At 49.7% G+C, this 27,737-nt stretch overlaps 1 protein-coding gene across 1 annotated transcript in view; it reads right to left on the reverse strand.

Annotated features, from left to right (window-relative positions):
- Nucleotides 1–17,107, reverse strand: part of LOC121284317 (START domain-containing protein 10-like) — a 33,270-nt gene extending 16,163 nt beyond the window's left edge. The window contains exon 1 of the mRNA XM_041199712.1: nt 16,934–17,107. Within this exon, the coding sequence (XP_041055646.1) occupies nt 16,934–17,092 (159 nt within the window). The 5' untranslated portion in view covers nt 17,093–17,107. The remainder of the gene's footprint in view (nt 1–16,933) is intronic.
- Between the last annotated feature and the right edge of the window lie 10,630 nt (nt 17,108–27,737).

Genomic DNA, 27,737 nt, shown 5'->3' on the forward strand with positions numbered 1-27,737 from the left:
CGACCACGTGTGCAGGAAGCGCCACCAGCTGCAACTACTTGAGCTCGGCGTTTCGGAACTTGAGCGGCAGCTGGGGGCACTGAGATACATCTGTGAGGCTGAGAATTTCGTGGATAGCACGTTTTTAGATGAGGTCACCCCACAGCTTATGGAAGTGCAGACAGAGAGGGAATGGTGACCATCAGTCAGAAGAAAGGTGTCAGGCAGGGAGTCAGGAAATCCCCAGGGTGCATCTCGCTCGAGAACCGTTTTTCTGTGTTGGAAAACGCTGAGAGCGACGGTTCCTCTGGGGAGTGCAGCCTCGCTCATCGCACTGTGAGTGGCTCAGCTGCACAGGGATGGGGGGGGGAAAGTGAGAGAGAGCAATAGTGTAGGAGACTCGATAGTAAGGGGAACAGACAGGTGTTTCTGCAGCCGTAGACGTGACTCCAGGACAGTATGTTGCCTCCCTGGTGCCAGGGTCAAGGATGTCACTGAACAGCTGCAGGGCTTTCTAAAGGGGGAGGGCAAACAGACAGAGATCGTGGTACATATTGGTACCAGTGACATAGGTAGAAAGAGGGATGAGGTCCTGCAAGCAGAATTTAGGGAGCTAGGAAACAGATTAAAAAACAGGACTTCAAAGGTAGTAATCTCTGGATTACTTCCGGTGCTTCACGCTAGTGAGTATAGGAATAGGAGGTTAGTCCAGGTGAATGTGTGGCTGGAGAGATGGTGCAGGAGAGAGGGCTTTATATTTCTGGGCCACTGGGACCGTTTCTGGGGGCGGTGGGACCTGTACAAGGTGGACGGGTTGCACCTGAACCGGAATGGGATCAACATCCTTGCGGGGAGATTTGCTAGTGCTGTTGGGGAGGGTTTAAACTAATTTGGCAGGGGGATGGGATCCTGAGAGGAGGTTCAGCAGGGGGAGATGCACAGCCAAAATTAGAAGAGGGAGCAAGTGAGTCTGTAAGGCATATAAATTATAGGCCAGTAAAGGCACAAGGGAGCTTGGCAAGGTTGGATGGCATTTATTTTAATGCAAGGAGTCTGATGAATAAGGCAGATGAGTTGAGGGCACAAATTAACACACAGAAGTATGATGTCTTTGCTGTCACAGGGACATGGTTGAGAGAGGAACAGGATTGGCAGCTCAATATTCCAGGATATATGGTCTTCAGGCGAGACAGGGAACGAGGTAAAAGAGGAGGGGGTATCGCAATATTGATCAAGGAGTAAAGAGGGATGACATCTTAGAAGGCTCCTCAAATGAAGCCATATGGGTAGAAGTGAAAAACAAAAAAGGAGCAGTCACATTGCTGGGAGTGTACTATAGGCCCCCAAACAGTCAGAGAGAAATAGAAGAGCAGATATGTAGGCAAATTTCAGAGAAGTGTAAAAATAATAGGGTAGTAATAGTGGGGGAATTTCAACTTCCCCAACATTAACTGGGTCAGTCATAGTGTGATAGGTTTAGAGGGAGCAGAGTTCTTAAAATGCATCCAGGAAAGCTTCTTAAGCCAGTACGTAGAAGGTCCTACAAGGGAGGGGGTCGTCCTGGACTTAAGTTTAGAGAATGAAGCTGGGCAAGTGGTAGAGGTATCAGTGGGGGAGCATTTTGCAGATAGTGATCATAACTCCATTAGATTCAAGATTGTTATGGAAAAGGACGAGGATGGGCCAGAAATCAGAGTTCTAAATTGGGGGAAGGCCGAATTTAACAAGATCAGATATGATTTGGCCAGAGTGGACTGGGAGCAGCTACTTTTAGGTAAATCTGCGTCAGAGCAGTGGGACTCATTCAGGAAGTAAATAGGGAGAGTACAGGGCCAACATATTCCAGTAAAGACAAAGGGTGGGACCAACAAATCCAGGGAACCTTGGATGTCGACGGTTATACAGGTTTGGATAAAGAGAAAAAGGGAGGCTTATGGCAGATACTGAGGGCTCAAAACAGCGGAAGCCCTAGAGGAGTATAGAATGTGTAGGGGGGGAACTTAAAAAGGAAATTAGGAGAGCAAAAAGGGGGCATGAAAAAACATTGGCAGGTAAAATAGAGGAAAATCCAAAAGTTATTTTACAAGTACATTAAGGGTAAGAGGATAACTAGGGAGAGAGTGGGGCCCATTAAGGACCATAGTGGTAATTTGTGTGTGGAGCCGGTAGACGTAGGTAGGGTTCTAAATTAATACTTTGTTTTGGTGTTCACAAGTGAGAGGGACAACGTGGGTATGGAAATCAGGCAGGAGGGATGTAATTAAAGAAATTAGCATAGAAAGGGAGGAGGTTCTAAGTGGTCTGGCAGGCTTAAATGTAGATAAATCTCCAAACCCGGATGAAATGTATCCCAGGCTGTTGAGTGAGGCAAGGGAGGAGATAGCAGAGGCACTGGCAATAATTTTCAATACCTCTCTGGCCACAGGAGAGGTGCCAGAGGACTGGAGGACAGCCAATGTGGTACCGTTATTCAAGAAGGGAGGAAGGGATAAACCAGGGAACTACAGGCCAGTCAGTCTAACCTCAGTGGTGGGGAAGCTATTGGAAGCAATTCTGAGGGACAGAATTGATCTACACTTGGAGAGGCAGGGATCAATCAAGGACAGTCAGCATGGTTTTGTTAAGGGGAGGTCATGTCTGACCAACTTGATTGAATTTTTCAAAGAGGTGACCAGGTGTGTAGATGAGGGCAATGCATTTGACATAGTCTACTTGGACTACAGAAAGGATTTTGTTAAGGTCCCGCATGGGAGACTGATAACGAAGATAGGACTCCATGGGATCCAAGGCAATTCAGAACTGGTTGAGTGGCAGGAAGCAGAGGGTGATGTTCGAGGGGTGTTTTTGTGACTGGATGTCTGTGTCCATTGGGGTTCCACAGGGATCGGTGTTGGGTCCCTTGCTGTTTGTGGTATATATAAACGATTTAGACTTGAATGTAGGAGGGTTGATCAGTAAGTTTGCAGATGACATGAAAATTGGTGGGGTGGTAAATAGTGAGGAGGATAACCTTAGATTACAGGAGGATATAGACGGACTGGTCAGATGGGCTGATCAGTGGCAAATGGAATTTAATCCAGATAACTGTGAGGTGATGCACTTGGGCAGGACAAACAAGGCACAGGAATACACGATGAATGGTAGGTTCCTAGGAAGTACCAAGGATCAGAGGGACCTTGGTGTGCATGTCCACCGGTCCCTTAAGGTAGCGGGACAGGTAGATAAGGTGGTTAAGAAGTCATATGGGCTACTTGCCTTTATTAGCTGAGGCATAGAATATAAGGGCAGGGAGGTTATGCTGGAACTGTATAAAACGTTGGTTAGGCCACAGCTAGAGTATTGTGTGCAGTTCTGAAATCCGCATTATAGGAAGGATGTGACTGCACTAGAGAGAGTGCAGAGGAGATTTACCAGGATGTTGCCTGGGCTGGAGAGTTTTAGTTATGAGGAGAGATCGGATAGACTGGGGTTATTTTCCCTGGAGCAGAGGAGATTGAGGGGGGACATGACTGAGGTGTATAAAATTATGAGGGGCATAGATAGGGTAGACAGGAAGGAACTTTTCCCCTTGGTGAAGGGATCAATAACCAGGGGGCATAGATTTAAGGTAAGGGGCAGGAGGTTTAGAGGGGGTGTGAGGAATTTTTTCACCCAGAGGGTGGTGGGAATCTGGAACTCACTGCCTGAAAGGGTGGTAGAGGCAGAAACCCTCATAACATTTAAGGAATATTTGGATGTGCGATGCCATGGCAACAAGGCTATGGGCCTAGTGCTGGGAAATGTTAGGTACTTGTTTGACTGGCACAGACTCAATGGGCCAAAGGGCTTTTTTCTGTACTGTAGACCTTTATGACTCTAATGGCTACACTGTAAAACACTTCTTTCATTCACTGTAAACGCTTTGCAACTGTTGATGTTGTCCGAGGTGCTAGAGAAATGAAAGTTCCCTCTTGCATTAAGTCACAGAGAAAGCTCCTTTATGTCAACTGCTGCCAACAGCAGCAACAGCCTCACAGCTGCTGTACCAGGAAGGAGAGGAACGGGGAAACAATAACACGTGGCACTGTTTACTCATTGATTGTGCAACAGCACCATCTGATCACCCACACAACAGGATGTCTATAACCAAACCCCAGGTATGTACAGGAGGTGGGCACACGACAGGAGGATTCATCCACCGAGAAAGGACAATAGAAACTCATGTGCTTCACACAATCAGCAACTGCTTACAGGCAAAACACAGCATCCGTATTGCGCACAGGAAGATTCCACAAACAGTAATGAGATTAAGGGCTGGTTGGCTGGTATAGGTCGGAGGATGGACATTGGCCAGGTAACCAGGGCAGAACTCCTTCCGCCCAGTCTCCTTCAAATAGCCGCATTAGATCTTTTACATTGACCTAAACAGCCCCAAGTTAATAATCCCATCCAAAAGATTTCTGTCTGTGGAGCACACCCTCAGTATTGCACCAGGGTTATCACTGTTACCCGTACAGGCATACCTGACCTCAGGACCAATTCCCAACCAATGTCCCCATGCTGCAGAGTGCGTCTTTCGTAGAGTCCTTCACAGCACAAAAAGAGCCCACTCGGCCCATCGAGTCCATGCTGGCTCTCTGTGGAGCAATCCAGTCAGTCCCATTCCCCCCACTCTATCCCCGTATCCCTGCAGGTTTATTTCCCTCAAGTGCCCATCCAATTTCCTTTTGGAATCATTCATCTTCTCCGCTTCCACCATCCTGGTAGGCAGCAGGTTCCAGGTCATTACCAATCACAGCTTAAAACTGTTTTTCCTCACATTTCCCCTGTATCTCTTGCCCAAAGCTTCAAACTCTGCTTGTACCATCGGCACAAATGGGAAGTTTTTCTTTGTCTATCTTATCTAAACCTGTCATCATCCTGTCCCCCTCTATCAAATCTCCCCTCAATCTCCTTTGCTCCAAGAGAAACAGTCCCAGCTTCTCCAACCTAACCCCGTCGCTAAAATCCCCCCCTTCCCTGGAACCGATCTGGTAAATCTCCTCCGCACCCTCTCAGGGACCCTCACATCCTCCCTGAAGCTTGGTGACCAGAACTGAACACAATCATCTAGTTGTGGCCTCACTAGAGCTTTTTAAAGATTCAGAGTAACTTCCCTGCTTTTGTACTCAATGCCTTTATTTATGAAGTCATGGTTCCTATATGCTTTTCCACCCACACTCTCAATATGTCCTGCCATCTTCAAAGATCGATGTACATAAACCCCCAGCTCCCTCTGTCCCTGGTCACTCTATAGAACTGTGCCATTTAGTCTATATTGCCTCTCCCTATTCCTTCTACCAAAATGCATCGCCTTATACTTCTCTGCATTAAATTCCATCTGCCATTTGTCTGCCCATCCCCCAAGCCTATTTCTTGTCACAGGCCTATTTCTTGTCACAGTCGATTGGCATTGTCCTCACTGTCAGCCGCTCCTCCAGGTTTTGTATCTTTGGAAAATGTTGTCGTTTTACTCTGTATTCCAATGTCGAGGATAAACACATGCAGTGACTTTAACTTGAGAAGCCTCCCAGATGTGAAAGCGGCATCAAGCAGGCAGACATGCAGCTGTGATGAAAGATACAATCAATGCCTTTAACTGAAGTGTAAGAGTTACAACCACAGCAGCTTCTCAGAGTGAGGGACGATGTCACAAGGTGGTGTGCAACTGCAATAACATAAAACAGGAAAATGCTGGAAATACTGAGCACCTGCGGAGAGAGAAACCGAGTTAACCTTTCCAATTGGGATGACCTTCCAGCAGAATTTCTGAAGGTCCATGTTTGATGAAAGGTCACCGACCCGAGACATTAACTCTGTTTCTCGCTCCACAGATGCTGCCTGACCTGCTCAGCGTTTCCAGAATTTTCTGTTTTTATTTCAGAATTCCAGCATTTTGCTTTCGGAGCTGCAGCTGTTTGAAATTCCCCTGCTACATAAACACTGAACTGTGATAGCCACCCGCCAGGACGGTAAAATATGATAAAAGCAAAAAAAAAACGGTGGATGCTGGAAATCCAAAACAAGAATAAAAATACCTGGAAAAACTCAGCAGGTCTGGCAGCATCTGCGGAGAGGAACACAGTTAATGTTTCGAGTCCGAATGACCCTTCAACAGAACGTTCTGTTGAGGAGTCATACGGACTCGAAACGTTAACTGTCTTCCTCTCCGCAGATACTGTAAAATATGATAATGGATTTACAGCACAGAAACAGGTCATTCAGCCCAACCGGTTCCTGCTGACGCTTATTCTCCACACGAGCCTCCTCCCACCCCCTGTTGATCTCACTCTGTCAATATATCCTTCTATTCCTTTCTTCCTCATCTATTTATCCAGCTTCCCACTTAAATGTATCAATGCTATTCACCTCAACCACTCCCTGTGGGAGCAAGTTCCACATTCCGCCCAGTCTCCGGGTAAAGATATTTCTCCTGAATTCCCGATTGGATTTCTTAGTGACCGTCATACTTATAGCCTCTAGTTCTGGACTCAGCCCCAGATGGAAACATCTTCCTTAGTCCTAAGATTCTGGAAGAGTTTGATGGGGTAAACATGTCTATCAGGTCACACCCCTCAGAGAAACAGAGGCCCAGCCTTAGGGCTATCAATCCTAGGACCAACCTCCAAGGGACTGCTGTGTGCAACCCTGCAGAAAAATCATCGGGACATGAAAAAAGATTGATATTTTTGTCATTTTTTTTAATGTTTCTCTTTACCAGATATAAAAGTATTGAAAATGGTGGCGGGGGGGGGGGGGAAATGGCTGTCTGGCCGACAGTCAAGCATTATCCAACTGGGTAATGAGCCTTTGTGATTTTGCTTTCCAATTGGCACAGGAAGGCATCACATCACAAGGATGGATGACTAATGGTGGGAGCACAGTTGTCAACCCTACACAGCCTATTCAATCTTTCCTGAAAGGTATCATTTCTCTGTTCTGATATCATCCTTGTAAATCTTTTTTGGCATCTGCTCCAGTGCGCCTGCCTCATTTTTGTAAATATGGAGACCCTAACTGTGCGGAGACCTCCAAGTGTGATGTAACCAAGATTCGATAGAAGGTTAATGTAGCTTCCACACTTTTCAATTCTACCTGTCTAGAAATTAACCCCACTGATCCATTTTCTTTTAGTGGTTTTAACAACAATTCACAGGGGCTGGTAGTGCTGTGTTACACTGGACTAGCAACCCCGAGGCCTTGACTAATGCTCTGGAGACATGGGTCCACCAAGGCAGCTAGGGGAATTTAAATTCAATCAAGTTAAAAATAAACCTGAAATAAAAAGCTCGGTAATAGTGACCGTGAAACAATCAGATTGTTGTAAAAAACCCATCTGGTTCACTAATGTCCTTTGGGGAAGGAAATCTGCTGTCCTTACCTGGTCTGGCCTACATGTGACTCCAGACCCACAGCAACGTGGTTGACTCTTAAATGCCTCCTGAAAAGACAATTAGGGATGGGCAATAGATGCTGACCTTGTCAGCGATGCCCACATCCAGAGAATATAAAAAACTTCCATCACAGGTTAGTGAAACATGTGCTTCCCCATTCTCTGTCCCTCCACCCCATTTAGATTTTGATTTTCCAAAGAGTCTGTGACCTCTTTGCTCTTCCTCCCAAAATGTACCACTTGGTACTCCGCTGAAACTCACTTTTTAAATTATTTCATGGGATGAGGGTACATCGCTGGCAAGGCCAGCATTTGTTGCCCATCCCAAATTTCCCTCAAACTAAGTGGCTTGCTCAGCCATTTTATTAATTGAATTTAAGTTCGACCAGCTACCACAGTAGGGTTTGAACCCATGTCCCCTAAGCGTTAACAAAAATTGTTGGAAAAGCTCAGCAGGTCTGACAGCCTCTGTGGAGAGGAAGAGTCCGTATGACTCTTCATCAGAACTAAAGAGAAATAGAAATGTGGTGAAATATAAGCTGGGTTAAGGGGGGGTGGGACAGGTAGAGCTGGATAGAGGGCCAGTGATAGGTGGAGGCAAAGGAGAGATTGCCAAAGATGTCATAGACAAAAGGACAAAGAGGTGTTGAAGGTGGTGATATTATCTAAGGAATGTGCTAATGGTGACATTAAGGGTAGAAATCAGGATGAGCAAGGTACAGATACCCCTACTGGGGGTGTGGGGTGGGGGGGGGAGGGATAGAAATAGGCTAAAAGGTAGAGATAAAACAATGGATGGGAATAACTTTTTAAAATAATAATAGAAATAGGTGGGAAAAGAAAAATATATATATAAAAAAATATAATTATTATTAGATAAAAGGGGATCAAAAAGGGGGTGAGGATGGAGGACAGAGTTCATGATCTAGTGCCCTACCATCCATTCTTAATTAGCACATTCGTTTAGATAATATCACCAACTTTAACACCTATGTGTTCTTTTGTTCTATTGTTGGTGACATCTTTTGATGATCTGCTTCTATCACTGCTTGTTTGTCCCTACAACCACACCAACCCCCTCCACTTCTCTCTCTCTCCGCCCCCCCCACACACCTTAAACCAGCTTATATTTCAACTCTTTCTTGGACTCGAACTCGAGTTCTGTCGAAGGGTCATGAGGACTCGAAACGTCAACTCTTTTCTTCTCCGCCGATGCTGCCAGACCTGCTGAGTTTTTCCAGGTAATTCTGTTTTTGTTTTGGATTTCCAGCATCCGCAGTTTTTTTTGTTTTTATTCATGATCTAAAGTTGTTGAACTCAATATTCAGTCCGGAAGGCTGTAAAGGGCCTAGTTGGAAGATGAGGTGCTGTTCCATGAGGCGCTGTTCCTCCAGTTTGCGTTGAGCTTCACTGGAACAATGCAGCAAGCCAAGGACGGACATGTGGGCAAGAGAGCAGGGTGGAGTGTTGAAATGGCAAGCGACAGGGAGGTCTGGGTCATGCCTGTGGACAGACCTATCACTGGCCCTCTATCCAGCTCCACCTGCACCTCCCCCCCGCCCCTTAAACAGCTTATATTTCACCACATTTCTATTTCTCTTTAGATCCGATGAAGAGTCATTCGGACTCGAAATGTTAACTCTGTCTTCCTCTCCACAGATGCTGTCAGACCTGCTGAGTTTTTCCAGCAACCTTTGTTTTTGTTTCAGATTTCCAGCATCCGCAGTATTTTGCTTTTATCCCCAGAACATTTGCCTGGGTTCTGGATTACCAGTGCAGTGACTTTACCACAGTGCCATCAGATTTGCAAATTACACACCCATTCTGCAATTTTATTGTCTTCCTGCACTTTGTCACAGAACTGCATTAACTCCAGCCCTCAACTTACTGCCATCTACAAGTTTCTTTCTGTAAATGTTGAACAACAGTGCTCCCATCACCAATCACCACTTCAACCCTACTCTCTGTTTTGTGACCAATTTGCTACCCGTTCTGCTAATTGTCCCCTAACTCCACATGCTCTGTCCTTTTCAGGTTTCTGTTGTGTCCGAAAACATCTCCTTGAGCTTTTCATTCACTCTTGGGTTGTAGGCGTCGCTGGCTGGGCCCAGCATTTATTGCCCATCCCTAATTGCCCTTGAGAAGGTGGTGGTGAGCTGCCTTCTTGAACCGCTGCAGTCCATGTGGTGCAGGTACACCCACAGTGCTGTTAGGGAGGGAGTTCCAGGATTTTGACCCAATGACTGTGTTATGCTTTACAGTGTTTTGAGTGACTCTTACTGGTCTGCATCAGAGGGTAGTTAAGATCCAACTATGTTGGTATATGGTACGAGAGATACATTTAGGCCCAGAGCAAGTAAAGATGACAGGTTTCCTTCCCTAAAGGACATCAGTGGACCATTTGGGTTTTTATGACAATCTGACAGCCACATAGTCACTTTTACCAAGATCTTAATAAATATAAGCAGGGTGTAGGCCATTCCAGCCTGCTCCACCATTCAATAAGATCGTGGCTGATCTGATTGTGGCCTTAACTCCACTTTCCTGCCTGCTCCACATAACCCTCGACTCCCTTGCCGATCAAAAATCCGAGACCAACTATTTTATTTCCAGATTTTTTAAACTGATTCTAAACTCTCAAACTGACTTGGTGGGATCTGAACCCACATTCTCTGGGTTACTAGTCCAGTACCGCTGCATTTCTTCAAGATTATGAAAGGGATATGACAAAGAAAACTTGGGAGGAGATGTCTCCACTTGTGGGCAAGGCCAGAACTAAGGGGTCATAAATATAAGACATCACTAATAAATCTACCCAGGAATTCAGGAGAAATGTCTTTGCCCAGAGAGGGTTGAGAACATGGGATTCACTACCACAGGGAGTAGCGGAGGAAAATGGTAGAAATGCTATTTAGGGGAAACTAGATAGACACATGAAAGAGAAAGGAATAGAAGGATATGTTGATAGGGTGACATAAGAGGGGTGGAAGGAGGCCTGTGTGGGTATAAATATCCACTGGACCAATGGCCTGTTTCTGTGTTGTTAATGCTTTCTAGTTTCTGCACAAACTCATTACTGTAAACCCACTTGTAAAACCTCCTGTGCATTGGCCTAATCGATCAGTGGCTACACCAAGGCATCCTCGAGCATTATTAAGAGGACTGGAGGTAATGAACTCTCCCTTAACTGACTGACTTACGGCTCTTGGTTCCACTTCTTAAGTGACTGTGGTCTGCTCGGGCTGAGAGGGGGGGATTGCGGTCAACATTTATCAGAAGTCACACAGGCTCTTTTCTAAAGCCATGTCCTCTCGTGTTTATCTCTCCTAATCTAAGTGGAAAGAGCCTACTCGCATTTACTCTGTCTATACCCCTCATAATTTTGTAAACTTCTATCAAATCTCCCCTCATTCTTCTACGCTCCAAGGAATAGAGTCCTAACCTGTTTAATCTTTCCCTGTAACTCAACTCCTTAAGACCTGGCAACATCCTAGTAAATCTTCTCTGCACTCTCTCAATCTTACTGATATCCTTCCTGTAGCATCTTAAAAGGAGAGGGGAGGCGGAGAGGTTTAGGGAAGGAATTCCAGAGCTTGGGGCCCAGGCAGCCGAAGGCACTGTCAGCAATTGCAGATTGATTAAAATCAGGGATGCTCAAGAGGCCAGAATTGGAGGAGTGCAGACATCTCGGTGGGTTGTGAGGCTGGAGGAGATTACAGAAGTAGGAAAGGCTGAGGGCAAAGGTTGATTTGAAAACAAGGATGAGGATTTTAAAATCAAGGTGTTGCTGAATGTCAGTCCGTGAGCACAGGGGGTGACGAACAAGGCTTGTGTACAAATTTAGATACAGGCAGCAGAGATATGGATGAGCTCAAGTTTTTGGAGGGTGGAAGATGGGAGGTCAGCCAGGAGTCTATGGGAATATCAAGTCCAAAGGTAACAAAGGCCTGGCTGAGGATTTCAGCAGCCGATGAACTGAGCTAGGGGAAGACATGCCCACACAGAGCGGGAGGGAGAAACACATACACACAGAGACACAGAGCGGGAGGGAGAAACACACACACACACAGACACACACACACACACACACACACACACACACACACATACACACACACAGAGCAGGATGGAGAAACACACACACACACAGAGCGGGAGGGAGAAACACACACACACAGAGACACAGAGCGGGAGGGAGAAACACACACACACAGAGGCAAAGAGTGGGAGGGAGAAACACATACACACAGAGACACAGAGCAGGAGGGAGAAACACATACACACAGAGAGACAGAGGCACAGGGGCACACACACAGGAAACTGAATGGTCTGCCCCTACTTTGTATGTTTTATTTCTTATGCCAAACACACACTCAGCAACACGCACAATGATGCACACGTACACACAGCAATGCACACATACACACAGCGACACACACTCACGCACAGCGACTTAGACAGCATCTTCCAAACCCACGACCACTACCATCTAGAAGGACAAGGGCAGCAGATAGATGGGAACACCACCACCTGAAAGTTCTCCTCCAAGTCACTCACCAACCTGACTTGGAAATATATCACCGTTCCTTCACTGTCGCTAGGTCAAAATCCTGGAACTCCCTCCCTAACAGCATTGTAGGTGTACCTACACCACATGGACTGCAGTGGCTCAAGAAGGCAGCTGACCACCACCTTCTCAAGGGGCAATTAGGGATGGGCAATAAATGCTGGCCCAACCAGCAACACTCATAGCCCACGAATGTGTAAAAAAAAACGCACATAATATCTGCCTGATTTTGAAGTTTGTGGATGGTATAAAACTTGGCAACATAGTGAGCAGGATTGCAACAGATTTCAGGTGGATCTAATCACTGGAGACTGGTGAAATGAACAAACACAATGTAGATGCAATTTAATGTTGATAAGTTTGAGGTGGTGCATTTCGTAGAACACACACAGGCAGCATGATCGAAATGCTGCTTTGAGCAGGAGCAAGGACAGAGGTCCCGAGGTTTGTCTTTCCACAAATGACTGCAGATAGGAAGACAAGTTGAATAGGGAGTTCAGAGAATGTCCAGGGTCACGTGGCTTTGTACAAAGGGCCAGAGAATAGAGAAAAAAACAAGGAAGTCATTCTAAACCTTTATAAATCACTGGCTCAGCTGCAGCTAATCAATTCTGGGCACAAGTTTGGAAGAATGTCAAGGCCATAGAGAGGGTGCAGGAGGTTTATCTGGATAAAACCAGTTAATGTGGAGACTGGAGAAGCTGGGATCATTCTCCTTGGAGCAGAGAAGGTTTCTTCTCCATGTGTCACATTTTACAACGTTGGCAATTGTGCCTCTCCGACTTTCAAGGTCCTTGATAACGGCCAACCTCTTGGTGTTGTTCTCTAATCTTGTAACCTGTTCTCCTTCCTGAACTGTCGCTCTGTTTCTTCCCTTATCTCCCCTTCGCTCCGTTATCATGAGTTTTACCCATCACCATCAGATGTTCCCATCCCTCTCTCCTGAGTACCTATCCAAGGTCGGGGTGGAGATTCAATCAAGCCGTTCAAATTTATGAGGGGTTTTGAGAGAGTCAATGTCGCTGGGTCAGAATCCTGGAACTCCCTCCCTAACAGCACTGTGGGTGTACCTACACCACATGGACTGCAGCGGTTCAAGAAGGCGGCTCACCACCACCTTCTCAAGGGCAATTAGGGATGGGCAATAAATGCCCATAAATAAATGGAGAAACTGTTTCCAGTGGCAGGAGGGTCAGTAACCAAAGGGACACAGGTTGAAGAGAATCGGGAACAGAAGCAGAGGGGGAGATGAGGAGACAGTTTTCGAACAGGGGTTTGTTAAGATCTGGAACACCACAGTCTGAAAGACTGGGGGAATCTGATTCCATGGGAACTCCCAAAAGACAACTGGAACTTGGAATTGAAGAGGGTGCGTTTGCAGAGATATGGGGAGGGAAAGACTGAGTTCTGAATTAAATCCTTCTTAATTCAAAGCGTCAACACAAGCAGGAGGGGCCGAACGGCTTCCTTCTCTGCTGGTGCCAAGGAAGAGTTAACTCCAGAAATGTGCAACCAAGGCGCCGAGTTTGGGGATTGTTGTGGCCGAATGAAATGGGGGTGAAGTCAGAAGGGAGTATATGGAGGGGCTGGGGGTGGAAAGAGAAGAGGGGGCAGGGTGGGGACAGAGGTGGGGAGCCAGGGAGTGAGGGGGGGAAGGAACTGGGGAGAAAGGGGGGGGGGACCCGGGGGCAGTGTGGTGGGGGGGGAGGGTGGGAAGGGGACGGAGGGGGGGGGGAACGGAGGGGGGAACAGGGGGAGGGGGAAAGGACGCGGGAGGGGGGAACGGAGGGGGGAATGGATGGGGGGAGGAGGGAGGGGGAATGGAGGGGGGAACGGAGGGGGGAAACAGAGGGGGGAGGAGGGAAGGGGGAACGGAGGGGGGAGGAGGGAAGGGGGAACGGAGGGGGGGAGGAGGGATGGAAGGGGGAACGGAGGGGGAGGGGGGAGCGAGAGGGGGACGGAGGGGGGGAAGGGGGATTGAGGGGGAGTGTGAGGGGGTGGGAGAGGAGAGTGGGGGCTTCCCCGGGGGGGGGGGGGGGGGGGGGGGGGGGGGGGGGGGGGGGGGGGGGGGGGGGGGGGAATCACCCACCCCCCCCCCCCCCCCACCCCCCCGACCCAACCGGGGAATTCCCCCCAAACAGGTTACAAACCCGGACCAACGAATGGGGGAAACTCGGCGCCTCAATTTCCAGGTTCCCAAAAGCGGGGCAGCGAAAATGTCTCAGTAAAAACTCGCTCCTCTCGACCCTGAAACGTGTTGGCAAATCCTCGGCTACAATAATAAATAAAGCTACAGTGTCGCTGGGGCCGCCTCTCGGGATACAAAATATCCGCGGCCACCGTCAGAAGCAGCAGCGCATCTTCCAATGGACAAACACCCCCCCCCCACACACACACCCCCCAATGGACAAACACCCCCCCCCCCACACCCCCCACCACCCCCCCCAATGGACAAACACCCCCCCACCACCACACACACCCCCCCAATGGACAAACACCGCCCCCCCACACACACCCCCCAATGGACAAACACCCCCCCCACCACCCCCACACACACCCCCCCAATGGACAAACACCCCCCCACCCCCCCCCCACCACCCCCCCCAATGGACAAACACCCCCCCCACCCCCCCCACCACCCCCCCCAATGGACAAACACCCCCCCCCCCACACACACCCCCCCAATGGACAAACACCGCCCCCCCACACACACCCCCCAATGGACAAACACCCCCCCCACCCCCACCACCACCCCCCCCAATGGACAAACACCCCCCCCACCCCCCCCCACCACCCCCCCCAATGGACAAACACCCCCCCCACCCCCCCCACCACCCCCCCCCCAATGGACAAACACCCCCCCCACCCCCCCCACACACACCCCCCCCAATGGACAAACACCCCCCAATAGACAAACACCCCCCCCACACACACCCCCCAATGGACAAACACCCCCCCCACCACCCCCACACACACCCCCCAATGGACAAACACCCCCCCCACCACCCCCCCCACCACCCCCCCCCAATGGACAAACACCCCCCCCACCCCCCCCACCACCCCCCCCAATGGACAAACACCGCCCCCCCCACACCCCCCAATGGACAAACACCCCCCCCCCCACACACAACCCCCAATGGACAAACACCCCCCCCCACCCCCCCCACCACCCCCCCCAATGGACAAACACCGCCCCCACCCCCCCCACCACCCCCCCCAATGGACAAACACCCCCCCCACCCCCCCCCACCACCCCCCCAATGGACAAACACCCCCCCCCACCCCCCCCACCACCCCCCCCAATGGACAAACACCCCCACCACCCCCCCCAATGGACAAACACCCCCCCACCCCCCCCACCACCCCCCCCAATGGACAAACACCCCCCCCACCCCCCCCACCACCCCCACCAATGGACAAACACCCCCCCCACCCCCCCCCACCACCCCCCACCAATGGACAAACACACCCCCCCCACCCCCCCCCACCACCCCCCCCCAATGGACAAACACCCCCCCACCCCCCCCCACCACCCCCCCCAATGGACAAACACCCCCCCCCACCCCCCCCACCAATGGACAAACACCCCCCCCACCCCCCCCAATGGACAAACACCGCCCCCCCCACACACACCCCCCAATGGACAAACACCCCCCCCCCCACACACACACCCCCCAATGGACAAACACCCCCCCCACCCCCCCCCACCACCCCCCCCAATGGACAAACACCCCCCCCACCCCCCCCACCACCCCCCCAATGGACAAACACCGCCCCCCCCACACACACCCCCCAATGGACAAACACCCCCCCCCACCCCCCCCACCACCCCCCCCAATGGACAAACACCCCCCCCCCCCCCACACACACCCCCCAATGGACAAACACCCCCCCCACACACACCCCCCAATGGACAAACACCCCCCCCCCACACACACCCCCCCAATGGACAAACACCCCCCCCACCCCCCCCACCACCCCCCCCAATGGACAAACACCCCCACCACCCCCCCCAATGGACAAACACCCCCCCCACCCCCCCCCACCACCCCCCCCAATGGACAAACACCCCCCCCACCCCCCCCACCACCCCCCCCAATGGACAAACACCCCCCCCACCCCCCCCACCACCCCCCCCAATGGACAAACACCCCCCCCACCCCCCCCACCACCCCCCCCAATGGACAAACACCCCCCCCACCCCCCCCACCACCCCCACCAATGGACAAACACCCCCCCCACCCCCCCACCACCCCCCCAATGGACAAACACCCCCCCCCACCCCCCCCACCACCCCCCCCAATGGACAAACACCCCCCCACCCCCCCCACCACCCCCCCAATGGACAAACACCCCCCCACCCCCCCCACCACCCCCCCCAATGGACAAACACCCCCCCCACCCCCCCCACACACACCCCCCAATGGACAAACACCCCCCCCACCCCCCCCACCACCCCCCCCACCACCCCCCCAATGGACAAACACCGCCCCCCCCACACACACCCCCCCAATGGACAAACACCCCCCCCACCCCCCCCACCACCCCCACCAATGGACAAACACCCCCCCCACCCCCCCCCCACACACACCCCCCAATGGACAAACACCCCCCCCCCCACACACCCCCCAATGGACAAACACCGCCCCCCACCCCCCCCACACACCCCCCAATGGACAAACACCCCCCCCCCCCCCACACACCCCCCAATGGACAAACACCGCCCCCCCCACACCCCCCAATGGACAAACACCCCCCCCCCCCACACACCCCCCAATGGACAAACACCCCCCAATGGACAAACACCCCCCAATGGACAAACACCCCACCGCCCCCCCCCCCCCCACACACACACCCCAATGGACAAACACCCCCCAATGGACAAACACCCCACCGCCCCCCCCCCCCCACACACACACACCCCAATGGACTCACAAATACCACCCCCCCCCACCCCTGGATCTTTATTTATTTACCTTAATTTTATGTAAGGCTTTATCCTCCTCCATCACCTGAATCCACACGCTGATTCCGGGCTTGTTGTATTTCATGGACCAGCCTCTCTCAGAATGACATTCATCTCGGAACGACCTGAAATCCAAATCGTCTGGGATCTGCACCAAATCCTTGGCCATTCTCCCCTCCCCTCCCCTCCCTGCACCTGTTAAGCGCTCCTGCTGTGGTCTCCACGCACAAAAGCCTCCCAGATTTTAAATTCCCACCTCCTCGCCTCGGCTTGTACACCCCCTCCACACAACCACCCCCCCCCCCCCCCCAACCAAACTCTCCCAGCTCTCAGAACTTTACCACCCCCTTCGTCTCCCACCCAAAATTAACAACCACTGGCCTGTAGCAATTAACTAGGAACCTTTTTCCTGAGGTTCCCCTTGAGATTGGATCCCAGATCTGGAGGAGTTCCTGTTGAATTTGGAGACTGGTATCCAGGGTGGTTTTTTTTGGCAGTCTGTCTGTCTCTCTCTCTCTCTCTCTGGTTTTAAAAGGACGCATCTCATTCTCACAGGTTTAACCCCCGAATCCCCGGGATCGCCTGCAACTGGCGCTGACTGACAGCTCCAAGCTGGGAACTCCGCATGGTCCTAAGACTCCACCTGCCTCTTTTTTTCAGTTTCCCTTTTTTGCAATTGCCAATTTGGCTCACCACCCCCCCACCCACCCCCCCCCCCCCCCCCCCCCCCCCCATTTACTGCAGTGCTCTATTGCAAGCGCACTTATGGTCAAAATTCCTTTCATGAGATGTGGGAGACGCTGGCAAGGGTTAGGTTGGGGGGGGGTGTTGTTAGGGTTAGCATCTGCCAGCGTTTGTTTGCCCATCCCTAATTGCCCTGGAGCTGAGTGGCTTGCTAGGCCAGTCACCCACGGCTGTGGGTCCGGAGTCACATGGAGGCCAGAATGGATGTGTAATGATCAAAAGTTATCACCCTGAAACGTTACCTCTGTTTCTCTGATCCACAGATACTGCCCGACCTGCTGAGCATTTCCAGCATTTTTTTTTGGCTATTCCGATGCCGTCCAGGAAGGCCTCTCACCTTGCACTCTCCAGAAACTTGCCGTCATCCAAACGTCTGCAGCTCTTGTCCTTACACCGAATCCCGTTCACCCATCACCACCCCCCCACCCCCAGTGCTTCCTCACCCACATTGGCTCCCGGTTAAGCAACGCCACGATTTTAAAATTCTCATCCTCATTTTCAGCTCCCTTCATGACCTCACCCCCTCCCTATCTCTGTCACCTCTTCCAGCTCCACAACCCAAAAAGAAATTGAAATGGAAATTTTGTTGGGATGCTGGGAAAGGGCTGGCAGAGGTACAGTGGGCTGAATGGACTCCTTTCTATGTTCTGTAATTCTATGAACAAATACAACAACAAAATATGGTGTCTTTGCCATAGTTAAATGTCCCAGTGTGCTTCAAGGGAGTGTTACCAAACAACATTTGGCATAAGAACCTATGAAATAGGAACATGACTCGGCCATTCGGCCCATTTAGCCTCCAGTCAATAAGATCATGGCTGATCTGATTGTGGCCTTAACTCTACTATCCTTCCTGTCCCCCATATGCCTTGACCCCCTTGTCGATCAAAAATCTGTCTAACTCAGCCTTGAATATATTCAATGACCCAGCCTCCACTGCTCTCTGGGGGAGGGAGTTCCAATCGCTATCGACCTCTGAGAGAAGAAATTCCTCCTCGTGTCCGTCTTAAATGGGAGACCCCTTAATTTGAAACTGTGGCCCCAGTTTCATATTCTCCCACGAGGGGAAGCATCGTCTCAGCATTTACCCTGGCAAGTCTCCCCCTCAGAATTGTGACGTTGAGCTACATAAGACGATATTAGGGAAGATAACACAAGAACACAAGAATAGGAGCAGGAGTCGGCTGTACAGCCCATCGAGCCTACTCCCCCATTCAATACAATCAAGGCTGATCCTTCAACTCCATTTTCCTGCCCACTCCCCATTTCCCTTAATTCCCTGAGTGTCCAAAAATCTGTCCATCCCAGCCTTAAATGTGTTCAACAATGGAGCATCCACAACCCTCTGGGGTAGAGAATTCCAAAGATTCACCACCCTTCTTCTCCTCATGACAGTCTTAAATGATCGACCCCTTATTCTGAGACTGTGCTCGGGAGCTTAATCAAAATGGTAGCCTTTAAGGCACATCTTAAAGAAGAGAGAGAGAGGTGGAGCTGTTCAGGGAGTGGATCCCAGAGCTTTGAACCTTGCAGCTGAAGGCACAGCTGCCAATGGTGGAGCCAAGAAAATTGGTGATGTGCAAGAGGCCAGAATTGGAGGAGTGCAGAGATCTCATAGGGTTGTGGGGCTGGAGGAGGTTGTAGAGACAGGGAGGGGTGATCTGAATACCAGGATGAGAATTTTATAATCGAGGTGTTGCAAGACCAGGAGCCAATGTTGGTCAGCGAGCACAGGAGGTGATGGGAAAACAAAGACTTGGTTTGCACTAGGATACAGTGAGAAGAGTTTTGTACAGTGACCAGGGGAGCAATGGAATGGCCTAGAAGTAACAAGCTCATCGATGAGGGTTTCAGCAGAAGATGAGTTGCAGCTGGGGTCAAAATCCTGGAACTCCCTCCCTAACAGCACTGTGGATGTACCTACACCACTGCAGCGGTTCAAGAAGGCAGCTCACCACCACAGGGGCAAATAGGGATGGGCAATGAATGCTGACTTAGCCAGCGAAGCTACATCCCATGAACGAATTTTAAAAAGGTGCTGTTACAGAGTTGAAAGGATTGGTTTTAGCGATGGCAGGGATATTCGGTCAGAAGTTCATCCCTGGGACATCAACTTTGCAAATGGTCCGATTCAGCCTCAGACAGTTGCCAGGGAGAGGGATGGAGCTGGTGGTGAGGGAATGGAGTTTGTGGCTGAGACTGAAGGCAATGGCTTCTGTCTCCCCAATAATAGTTGAGGGAAATTTCTGCTCATCCAGTACTTAGCGTTGACAAGCAATGCATCAAATTAAAGGCAGTGGAGAGATCAAGAGAGGAGGTGGTGACATAGAGCTGAGTATAGTTCGCTCAGTAAGTGTGAAATCTGGGTCATTATGTTTTTGGATGATGTCACCGAGGGCAGAAGGTAAATGAGAAATAGGAGGCGGCCAAGGGTAGATCCTTAGTGGACACCAGAGTTAATGGTGCGGGAGCAGGAACAGAAGCCATTGCAGGTGGATGAAAAGCACTAACTGCTTCTACCATCTCCCAAGGGAGCCTGTTCCATGGGTTAATGACTCACTCAGTTAGGGGAAGCTGGATAAACACATGGGAGAGAAGGGAATAGAAGGACATGCTGATAGGGTGAGATGAAGAGGGGGTGAGAGGAGGCTCATGTGCAGCATAAACACCAGCACAGAGCAGTTGGGCTGAATGGCCTGTTTCTGTGCTGTGAACTTAATGCAACTGAACGATGTATTGTTTCCACAGACTGATTTTGAATTTACCTCTCCCTTCGAGCACAGGGCGTATCATCTGGATCTGCTGTTCTGGACAAAACTTGCTACAGTATAGAATATCTAGTCCCTGCAGTGTCCCAAAACAGCAATCATATCACCTCTCAACCTCCATTTCACAGGGAGAATGTGACCAATTTTACATTGTCGCTTCTCATAATCCAATCCCTCCAACCCCTTAATCATTGTTCGTTTCTCTCTTCTGTATCCTCCTGATAGCTGCAATAACCTCTCTGTGCTGCTGTGCTGTGCTGATGAGAACAGTACCCAATGTTCTATCGGAATGGATCAGAAAGTACTTCTGTTGCAGATACCCTGGTTTAACAGTGACGAGGAGGCAGCAATAATATTAAAATGTCCTGCTCATTCCAGAAGTTTCTTCAGCTCTCTTGACAACTCACTGGGTAAATACGTAGCGCGGAATTCAGTCATACAGGGAAGGCCTCAGCAGTTAACCCTTCCCAGTCCATGCTGTAAGTTACTCTCAATTTCAAGGGGACCAGTAAGGCACACGGCCCTTCACACAGATCTCAATGCAAAATGAGACCTAGGATTACACAGTATTTGCAGCACAGAAACTGTCCATTTGGCCCATCTGATCCATGCCAGTGTTTATGTCCCACACAAGCCTCCTCCCTCTCTACTTCAAAACATATCACCGTATCCTTCTATTCCTTTCTCATTCATGTGTTTATCCAGCTTCCCCTTAAATATGTCTGCACAATTCACCTCAACCACTCCCTGTGGTAGCAAGTTCCACATTCTCACCACTCACTGGGTAAAGAAGTTTCTCTGAATTGGATTTATTGGTGACTATTTTATACCTGGAGGTCCTGTGGTGCAGTGGGTAGAGTCCCTGTCTCTGAGCCAGAAGCTCCAGATTCAAGTCCCACTCCAGGATTTGATGGTCATGGAAGGTCTGTTCATAAAGTGACCAAACAGGTTGAGGATCAACCTGCAAATCCTTCTGATACACACCAATGGCAGGTGGTAAGAGTGGGAGAGATTGCTGGTCAGCCATGTCACCGAGGGTTAGAACGTAGATGAGAAATAGGAGGCGGCCAAGGGTAGATCCTTAGTGGACACCAGAGGTAATGATGCGGGAGCAGGAACAGAAGCCATTGCAGGTGAATGAAGCAGCACTAACTGCTTCTACCATCTCCCAAGGGAGCCTATTCCATAGGTTAATGACTCACTCAGTTAGGGGAAGCTGGATAAACACATGGGAGGGAAAGTAATAGAATAGAGGAAAGAAATTGGACCCCCTACCATCACTTTCCACATCTCCAGGCTACAACATGCATGTAAAAAAGTGCTTGTTACTATAGCAACTCAGACTCCTGAGTGATCTATAACACACCACCATCACCCAGATTTATGGCCCCTAGTTCTGGTCTTGCCCACAAGTGGAAACATCTCTTCATCTACCCTTCCATACACTTGAAGAATTCTTTAACCTTCTCTTTTCTAGAGTAAAAGTAGCATGTCCAATCTTTCAGATACTAAATACTATTTAGTATTAATCTGGTTCCAGATCTGCTCATGGCCCTGGGTGATAACAAGGTGCTGAGAGTCCTAATGATTCCCCCTACCTCCCCCACAACTCCTCCCCACCACACCCCTTGCTGACACAAGATGCCCCAGTTTCCGACATCTCGGGTGTAGGGGTTTAGTTAGCGGGGCAAAAGGTAATCGAGGTTGTAGATAGGGAGCTGGTGTTCCCTGCTCCTTATATATTTGATGGAGCAGGGTTGGCTTTAGCGATATCCCCATCACGAATAGTCATGGAGTCTCTGAGGGAGCCAGGCAGTCACTGCCCTCTGAAGTGAGTCAGGTGGACCATTCAATGGTCACCACTACCTTCTTGGGAGGTTTAGGAATCAGATGATCAATGTTGGCATTGCCAGTGATGCCCACATCCCATGAAGGAATATTTTTTTAAAAACCAGGACCACCGCTTTACAAAACACAGGTGGGTATTTCATGCATTCATTCGGTTAGGTTTATTATTTAAAATAGGCCGCACATGCTAGATAGATGGGCTAGCAGAATGAGCAGACAAGTGGCAGATGGAATTTAATACAGAGAGTATCAGGTGATGCATTTTAGCAGAGGGATAGGGAGAAGCAATATAGACCAAATGGCACAGTTCTGGAGAGTGACCTGGGACAGAGGGTCCTTGGGGTTCATGTACACAGGTCTCTGAAGGTGGCAGGACATAATAAAAGAGTGGGTAGGAAAGCATATCAATACCAATAGAGGTATTGAGTACAAAAGCAGGGAACTTACACTGAACCTTTATAAAGCTCTGGTGAGGCCACAACTAGATGATTGTGTCCAGTTCTGGTCACCAAGCTTTAGGGAGGATGTGAGGGTCCCTGAGAGGGTGCGGAGGAGACTTACCAGATCGGTTCCAGGGACAAGGGGGTTTTATCGACAGGGTTAGGCTGGAGAATCTGGGGCTGTTCCTCTTGGAGCAAAGGAGATTGAGGGGAGATTTGATAGAGGGGGATAAGATGATGGATGACTAGTTTAGATAAAGTAGACAAACCATAGAACCATACAAAAGTTATGGTGCAGAAAGAGGCCATTCAGCCCATCATGTCTGCACCAGCCAAAAAGAGACAAAAGAAACTAGCCGCTCATTTTAATCCCACTTTCCAGCACCTGGTCTATAGCCTTGCAGGTTACAGTGCTTCAGATGCAGATCCAGGTAGCTTTTAAATGAGTTGAGCGTTTCAGCCTCAACCACCAACTTAGGCCGTGAATTCCAGATGCTCAACACCCTCTGGGTGGAAAAAGCTTTTCCTCATGTCCTCTCTAATCCTTATACCAATCACCTTAAATCTATGCCCCCTGGGAATTGACCCCTCAGCTAGGGGAAACAGGTCCTTCCTGTCTACCCTATCTCAGCTCCTCATAATTTTGTACACTCACTTAGGTCACCCCTCAGCCTCCTCTGTTCTAAGGAAAACAACCCCAATCTATCCAATCTCTCCTCGTAGCTGCAATTTTCAAGCCCGGGCAATATTCTTGTAAATCTCCTCTGCACTCTCTCCAGAGTAATTATGTGCTTCCTATAACGTGGTGACCAGAACTGTACACAAAATTCCAGCTGTGGCCTAACCAGCGTTTTATGCAGTTCCATCATTACACCCCTGCTTTTGTATTCAATACCTCGCCCAATAAAGGAAAGCACTCCGTATGATTTCTTGTCCACCTTGTCCACCTTCAAGGACCTGTGAACATGCACTCCAAGGTCTCCCACTTCTTCAACCCCTCTCAATATCTTTCCGTTTATTGAGTATTCCCTTGCCGAGCCGTGCCGAAGGTTCTGCCCTCTGATGCAGTACTGAGGGTGTGCTGCACTGTCAGAGGTGCAACCCCAAGGAGAGACTTTAAACCGAGGCCCTGTCTGCTATCCCATGTGATGTAAAAGATCTTGTGACGTCACTTTAAAGAGGAGCAGGAGTGGTGTCCTGGCCAATATTTATATCTCAATCAGCATCACCAAACAGATTATCTGATCACTATCACAATGATGATTGTGGGAGCTTGCTGTACGCAAATCGGTTGCTGTATTTTCCACATTACAATGTCACAATACACTGCAAAAGCACTTCACTGGCTGTAAAGCACTTTGAGTCATCTGGTGGTCATGAAAGGTGCTATAGAAATGCAAGTCTTTCTTTATTGCTAAATTTGAGCCATAAAAGGCCAGGCAAGTTCCTTTTCACTCTGTACTCAGTTACCTGAGGAATGAAGAGGTTGTTACAATTGGCCCTATCGGGGTGTGGAGTAGTAGAATCAGCACCAAACCCCTGTGCCTGACAGCTTCCAGTGAAGCTGTGTGTTTGTTTTTGTATGTGTATCATCCCAGGACAACTTACTCATTCTAGGTATCTTTGGAACCTTGACTGAGAGCCCATTCTTCATGTGTTAGCAAAGAGTGGTAGGTGTTGCAGCTATTGAACCATTGCAGCATCACCTTTGTTGGTGGGCGGGGGGGGTGGTGGGGAGGAGGGGGGGGGGGCGGTGTTGGGGTGGGATATTGTGGTCCTGTCCTGATCCAACATCCGGCTTGACCCATTTACAAACAGCAGAAACTGAGTAACAATCACCGGTCCAATTAATGTTCAGTCCATCTGTAACTAATTTCACACACTGCCCTTCCCAATCACTGGTACACTCCTTTCTGTGGCTTGGCCTAATTATCTTAAATCTGTGTTTACCTACCCTCCTGCCAATGGAAACGGTTTCTCCTTATCCACTCTAAACAAAACCATTAAATGATTTTGAACACTTCCACATAACTGAAGCCCCTCATCCCTTAAATTGTTCTGGAATTACCTGTTCCATTCCAATTACTACCTGATGCCTTTGTAATGTTTCGTCTCGGATCAATTCCTTTCCTAGCTGAAAATTAGTTAATCAGATTTTTAACTCCAATGTGAGCGATGAGCTTTGTGGAACTCTGAATGTGTCAGAATGGCCAGAACTGGACGCAGTGCATTAAACATGGTCTGACCACACGGTTGCCAGCTCTGCTTGGTTGTATTCTTGAAGGATTCATCACACGACTATCCAACACTACGCACCCCACCTCCATGGTCCCAATAATTGCAATCTCTCGTATCAAGGATGACTCTGTCCTTGAGGATGACTGGGTGGAAATGATGTCAATAGAAGATGTCAGTGTGGGCTGTGGGTTCATAGATGGCTTACTCCTGGAATGAAAGGGTTTGTCTTATGAGGAAAGGTTGAGCAGGTTGGGCCTATACTCATTGGTGTTTATAAGAATGAGAGGTGATCTTATTGAGAAGGTGGTGGTGAGCCGCCTTCTTGAACCACTGCAGTCCATGTGGTGTAGGAACACCCACGGTGCTGTTAGGGAGGGAGTTCCAGGATTTTGACCCAGTGACAGTGAAGGAATGGTGATATATTTCCAAGTCAGGATGGTAAGTGGCTTGGAGGGTTGTGGAGCTGGAGGAGGTTACAGAGATAGGGAGGGGTGAGTTTGAAAACAAGGAGGAGGATTTCCAAATTGAGTCCATTTCTTAATGGGGGGGCCGATGTAGGTCCGTGAAGACAGGAGCGATGGGTGAACAGGACTTGGTGCGAGATAGGACACTGGAGGAGAGGTGGTGGAAGGTGGAGAGGTTTAGGGAAGGAATTCCAGATCTTAGGGTGCAGACAACTGAAGGCACGATCACCAATGGTCGAGTGATTAAAATGAGCAATGCACAGGAGGCCAGGCTGACTCTCTGAAAGTATCACCCTATATTATGTCCTCAAGCCAGTAACAGGGCTCAATCCACAAGCTTTTGACAGAAGCAGGAACAATTTTAGCCCAGCTGGTCCTTGTTGTACGAAGGCTGTAATTTGGAATTGTGGGTCTGAGTGGCAGAAAATCACTTGGTCAATAAGAATGGCTTTGTAAAAAAATATTTAGGGTGCAGGACAAGGCCATTCTGCCCATCATGTCTGTGCTGGCTGAGATGTTTGGAAATCAAAAGAAAAGGGAAAGGGGGCAGGAAAGTGGCGTTGAACTCAAGCAATCAGCCATGATCCAGTTGAAAGGTGGAGTAGGCTTGACGGGCTGAATGGCCTACTCTTGCTCCCATTTCTTATGTCTTTCTCATAAAGAACCAACCAGCCTAATTTCACTTTCCAGCTCGAGCCCTGTGGGTCACAGCTCCTCGGTGCGTATCCGAAACCTGTTTTCCAATGCGTTGAGCGTTTCCTGAACTACCACCCTTTCAACACCCCCCTGATCCTTCCGTCGGTCAGTTTAAATCTCTGCTCCCCCCCCACCCACCCACCACACCTTCCGCCCGCCACCACCACCACCCCAGTCGTTGACCTCTCTGCTGAGGGCAATGTTTTAAGGGTGGGCATTCATGTGACGGGCACTAGGACCTGGGAGCTGCACGGACTGCCACACCCAGCGAGCAGGGAAACATTATCGAGTGATAAAGTCACACGTACCCTCAAGTGGCCAGCTGACTGCTTAGTCATTCCCGCTCTGCCTGCTGCGCAGAGACGGCTTCCGAGAACACGGGGAAAGGAAACAGCACCTGTTTGATTTTCATAGCCCGTTTCCATAGCAGCGGGGAGCCTCTTAAAGGTGTCCTGTCACCATCCTGTGGTGGGGGGGGGAGGGTGGAAAAAACACCACAAAACTGTTCTGCCAGGGAGGAGGGAACTGGGGCAAGTTTCCCCAACTCATTTCAGAGGAGATTAACCGGACTGACTCCCGAGGTGAAGAGGTTGTTTCACGAGGGAGGGTGGAGGGGAAGGAAGTTCGCTTTTCAGCTTCTTCCAAGAAGATCACAGAACCACACAGTGCAGAAGAGGCCCTTCGGCCCATCGAGTCTGCACCGACACTGTGAGAAACACCTGAGCTACCTACCTAATCCCATTTACCAGCACTTGGCCCATAGCCTCGAATGTTATGATGTGCCAAGTGCTCACCCAGGTACTTTTTAAAGGATGTGAGGCAACCCGCCTCCACCACCCTCCCAGGCAGCGCATTCCAGATCATCACCACCCTCTGGGTGAAAAAGTCTTTCCTCACATCCCCCCTAAACCTCCTGCCCCTCACCTTGAACTTATGCCCCCTCGTGACTGACCCTTCAACTAAGGGGAACAGCTGCTCCCCATCCACCCTGTCCATGCCCCTCATAATCTTGTACACCTCGATCAGGTCACCCCTCAGTCTTCTCTGCTCCAACAAAAACAACCCAAGTCTATCCAACCTCTCTTCATAACTTAAATGTTTCAACCCAGGCAACATCCTGGTGAATCTCCTCTGCACCCCCTCCAGTGCAATCACATCCTTCCCATAATAAAACTGTCCTGAAACTGTAAGTCCTGAAACTTACAGAATACTGAAAGGCCTGGATAGAGTGGACGTGGGGAAGATGTTTCCATTAGTAGGAGAGACTAGGACCCGAGGGCACAGCCTCAGAGTAAAGGGAAGACCTTTTAGAACAGAGATGAGGAGAAATTTCTTCAGCCAGAGAGTGGTGAATCTATGGAATCCATTGCCACAGAAGGCTGTGGAGGCCAGGTCATTGAGTGTATTTAAGACCGAGATAGATAGGTTCTTGATTGGTAAGGGGATCAAAGGTTATGGGGAGATGGTGGGAGAATGGGGTTGAGAAACCTTTCAGCCATGATTGAATGGCCGAGCAGACTCGATGGGCCGAATGGCCTAATTTCTGCTCCTATGTCTTATGGTCTTATAATGTGGCGACATGTCCTTGAAAAGCCCAGTATTCTAATCCTGAGAGA

Source organism: Carcharodon carcharias, chromosome 11 (assembly GCF_017639515.1).
Source record: "Carcharodon carcharias isolate sCarCar2 chromosome 11, sCarCar2.pri, whole genome shotgun sequence".
Lineage (NCBI taxonomy): Eukaryota > Metazoa > Chordata > Chondrichthyes > Lamniformes > Lamnidae > Carcharodon > Carcharodon carcharias.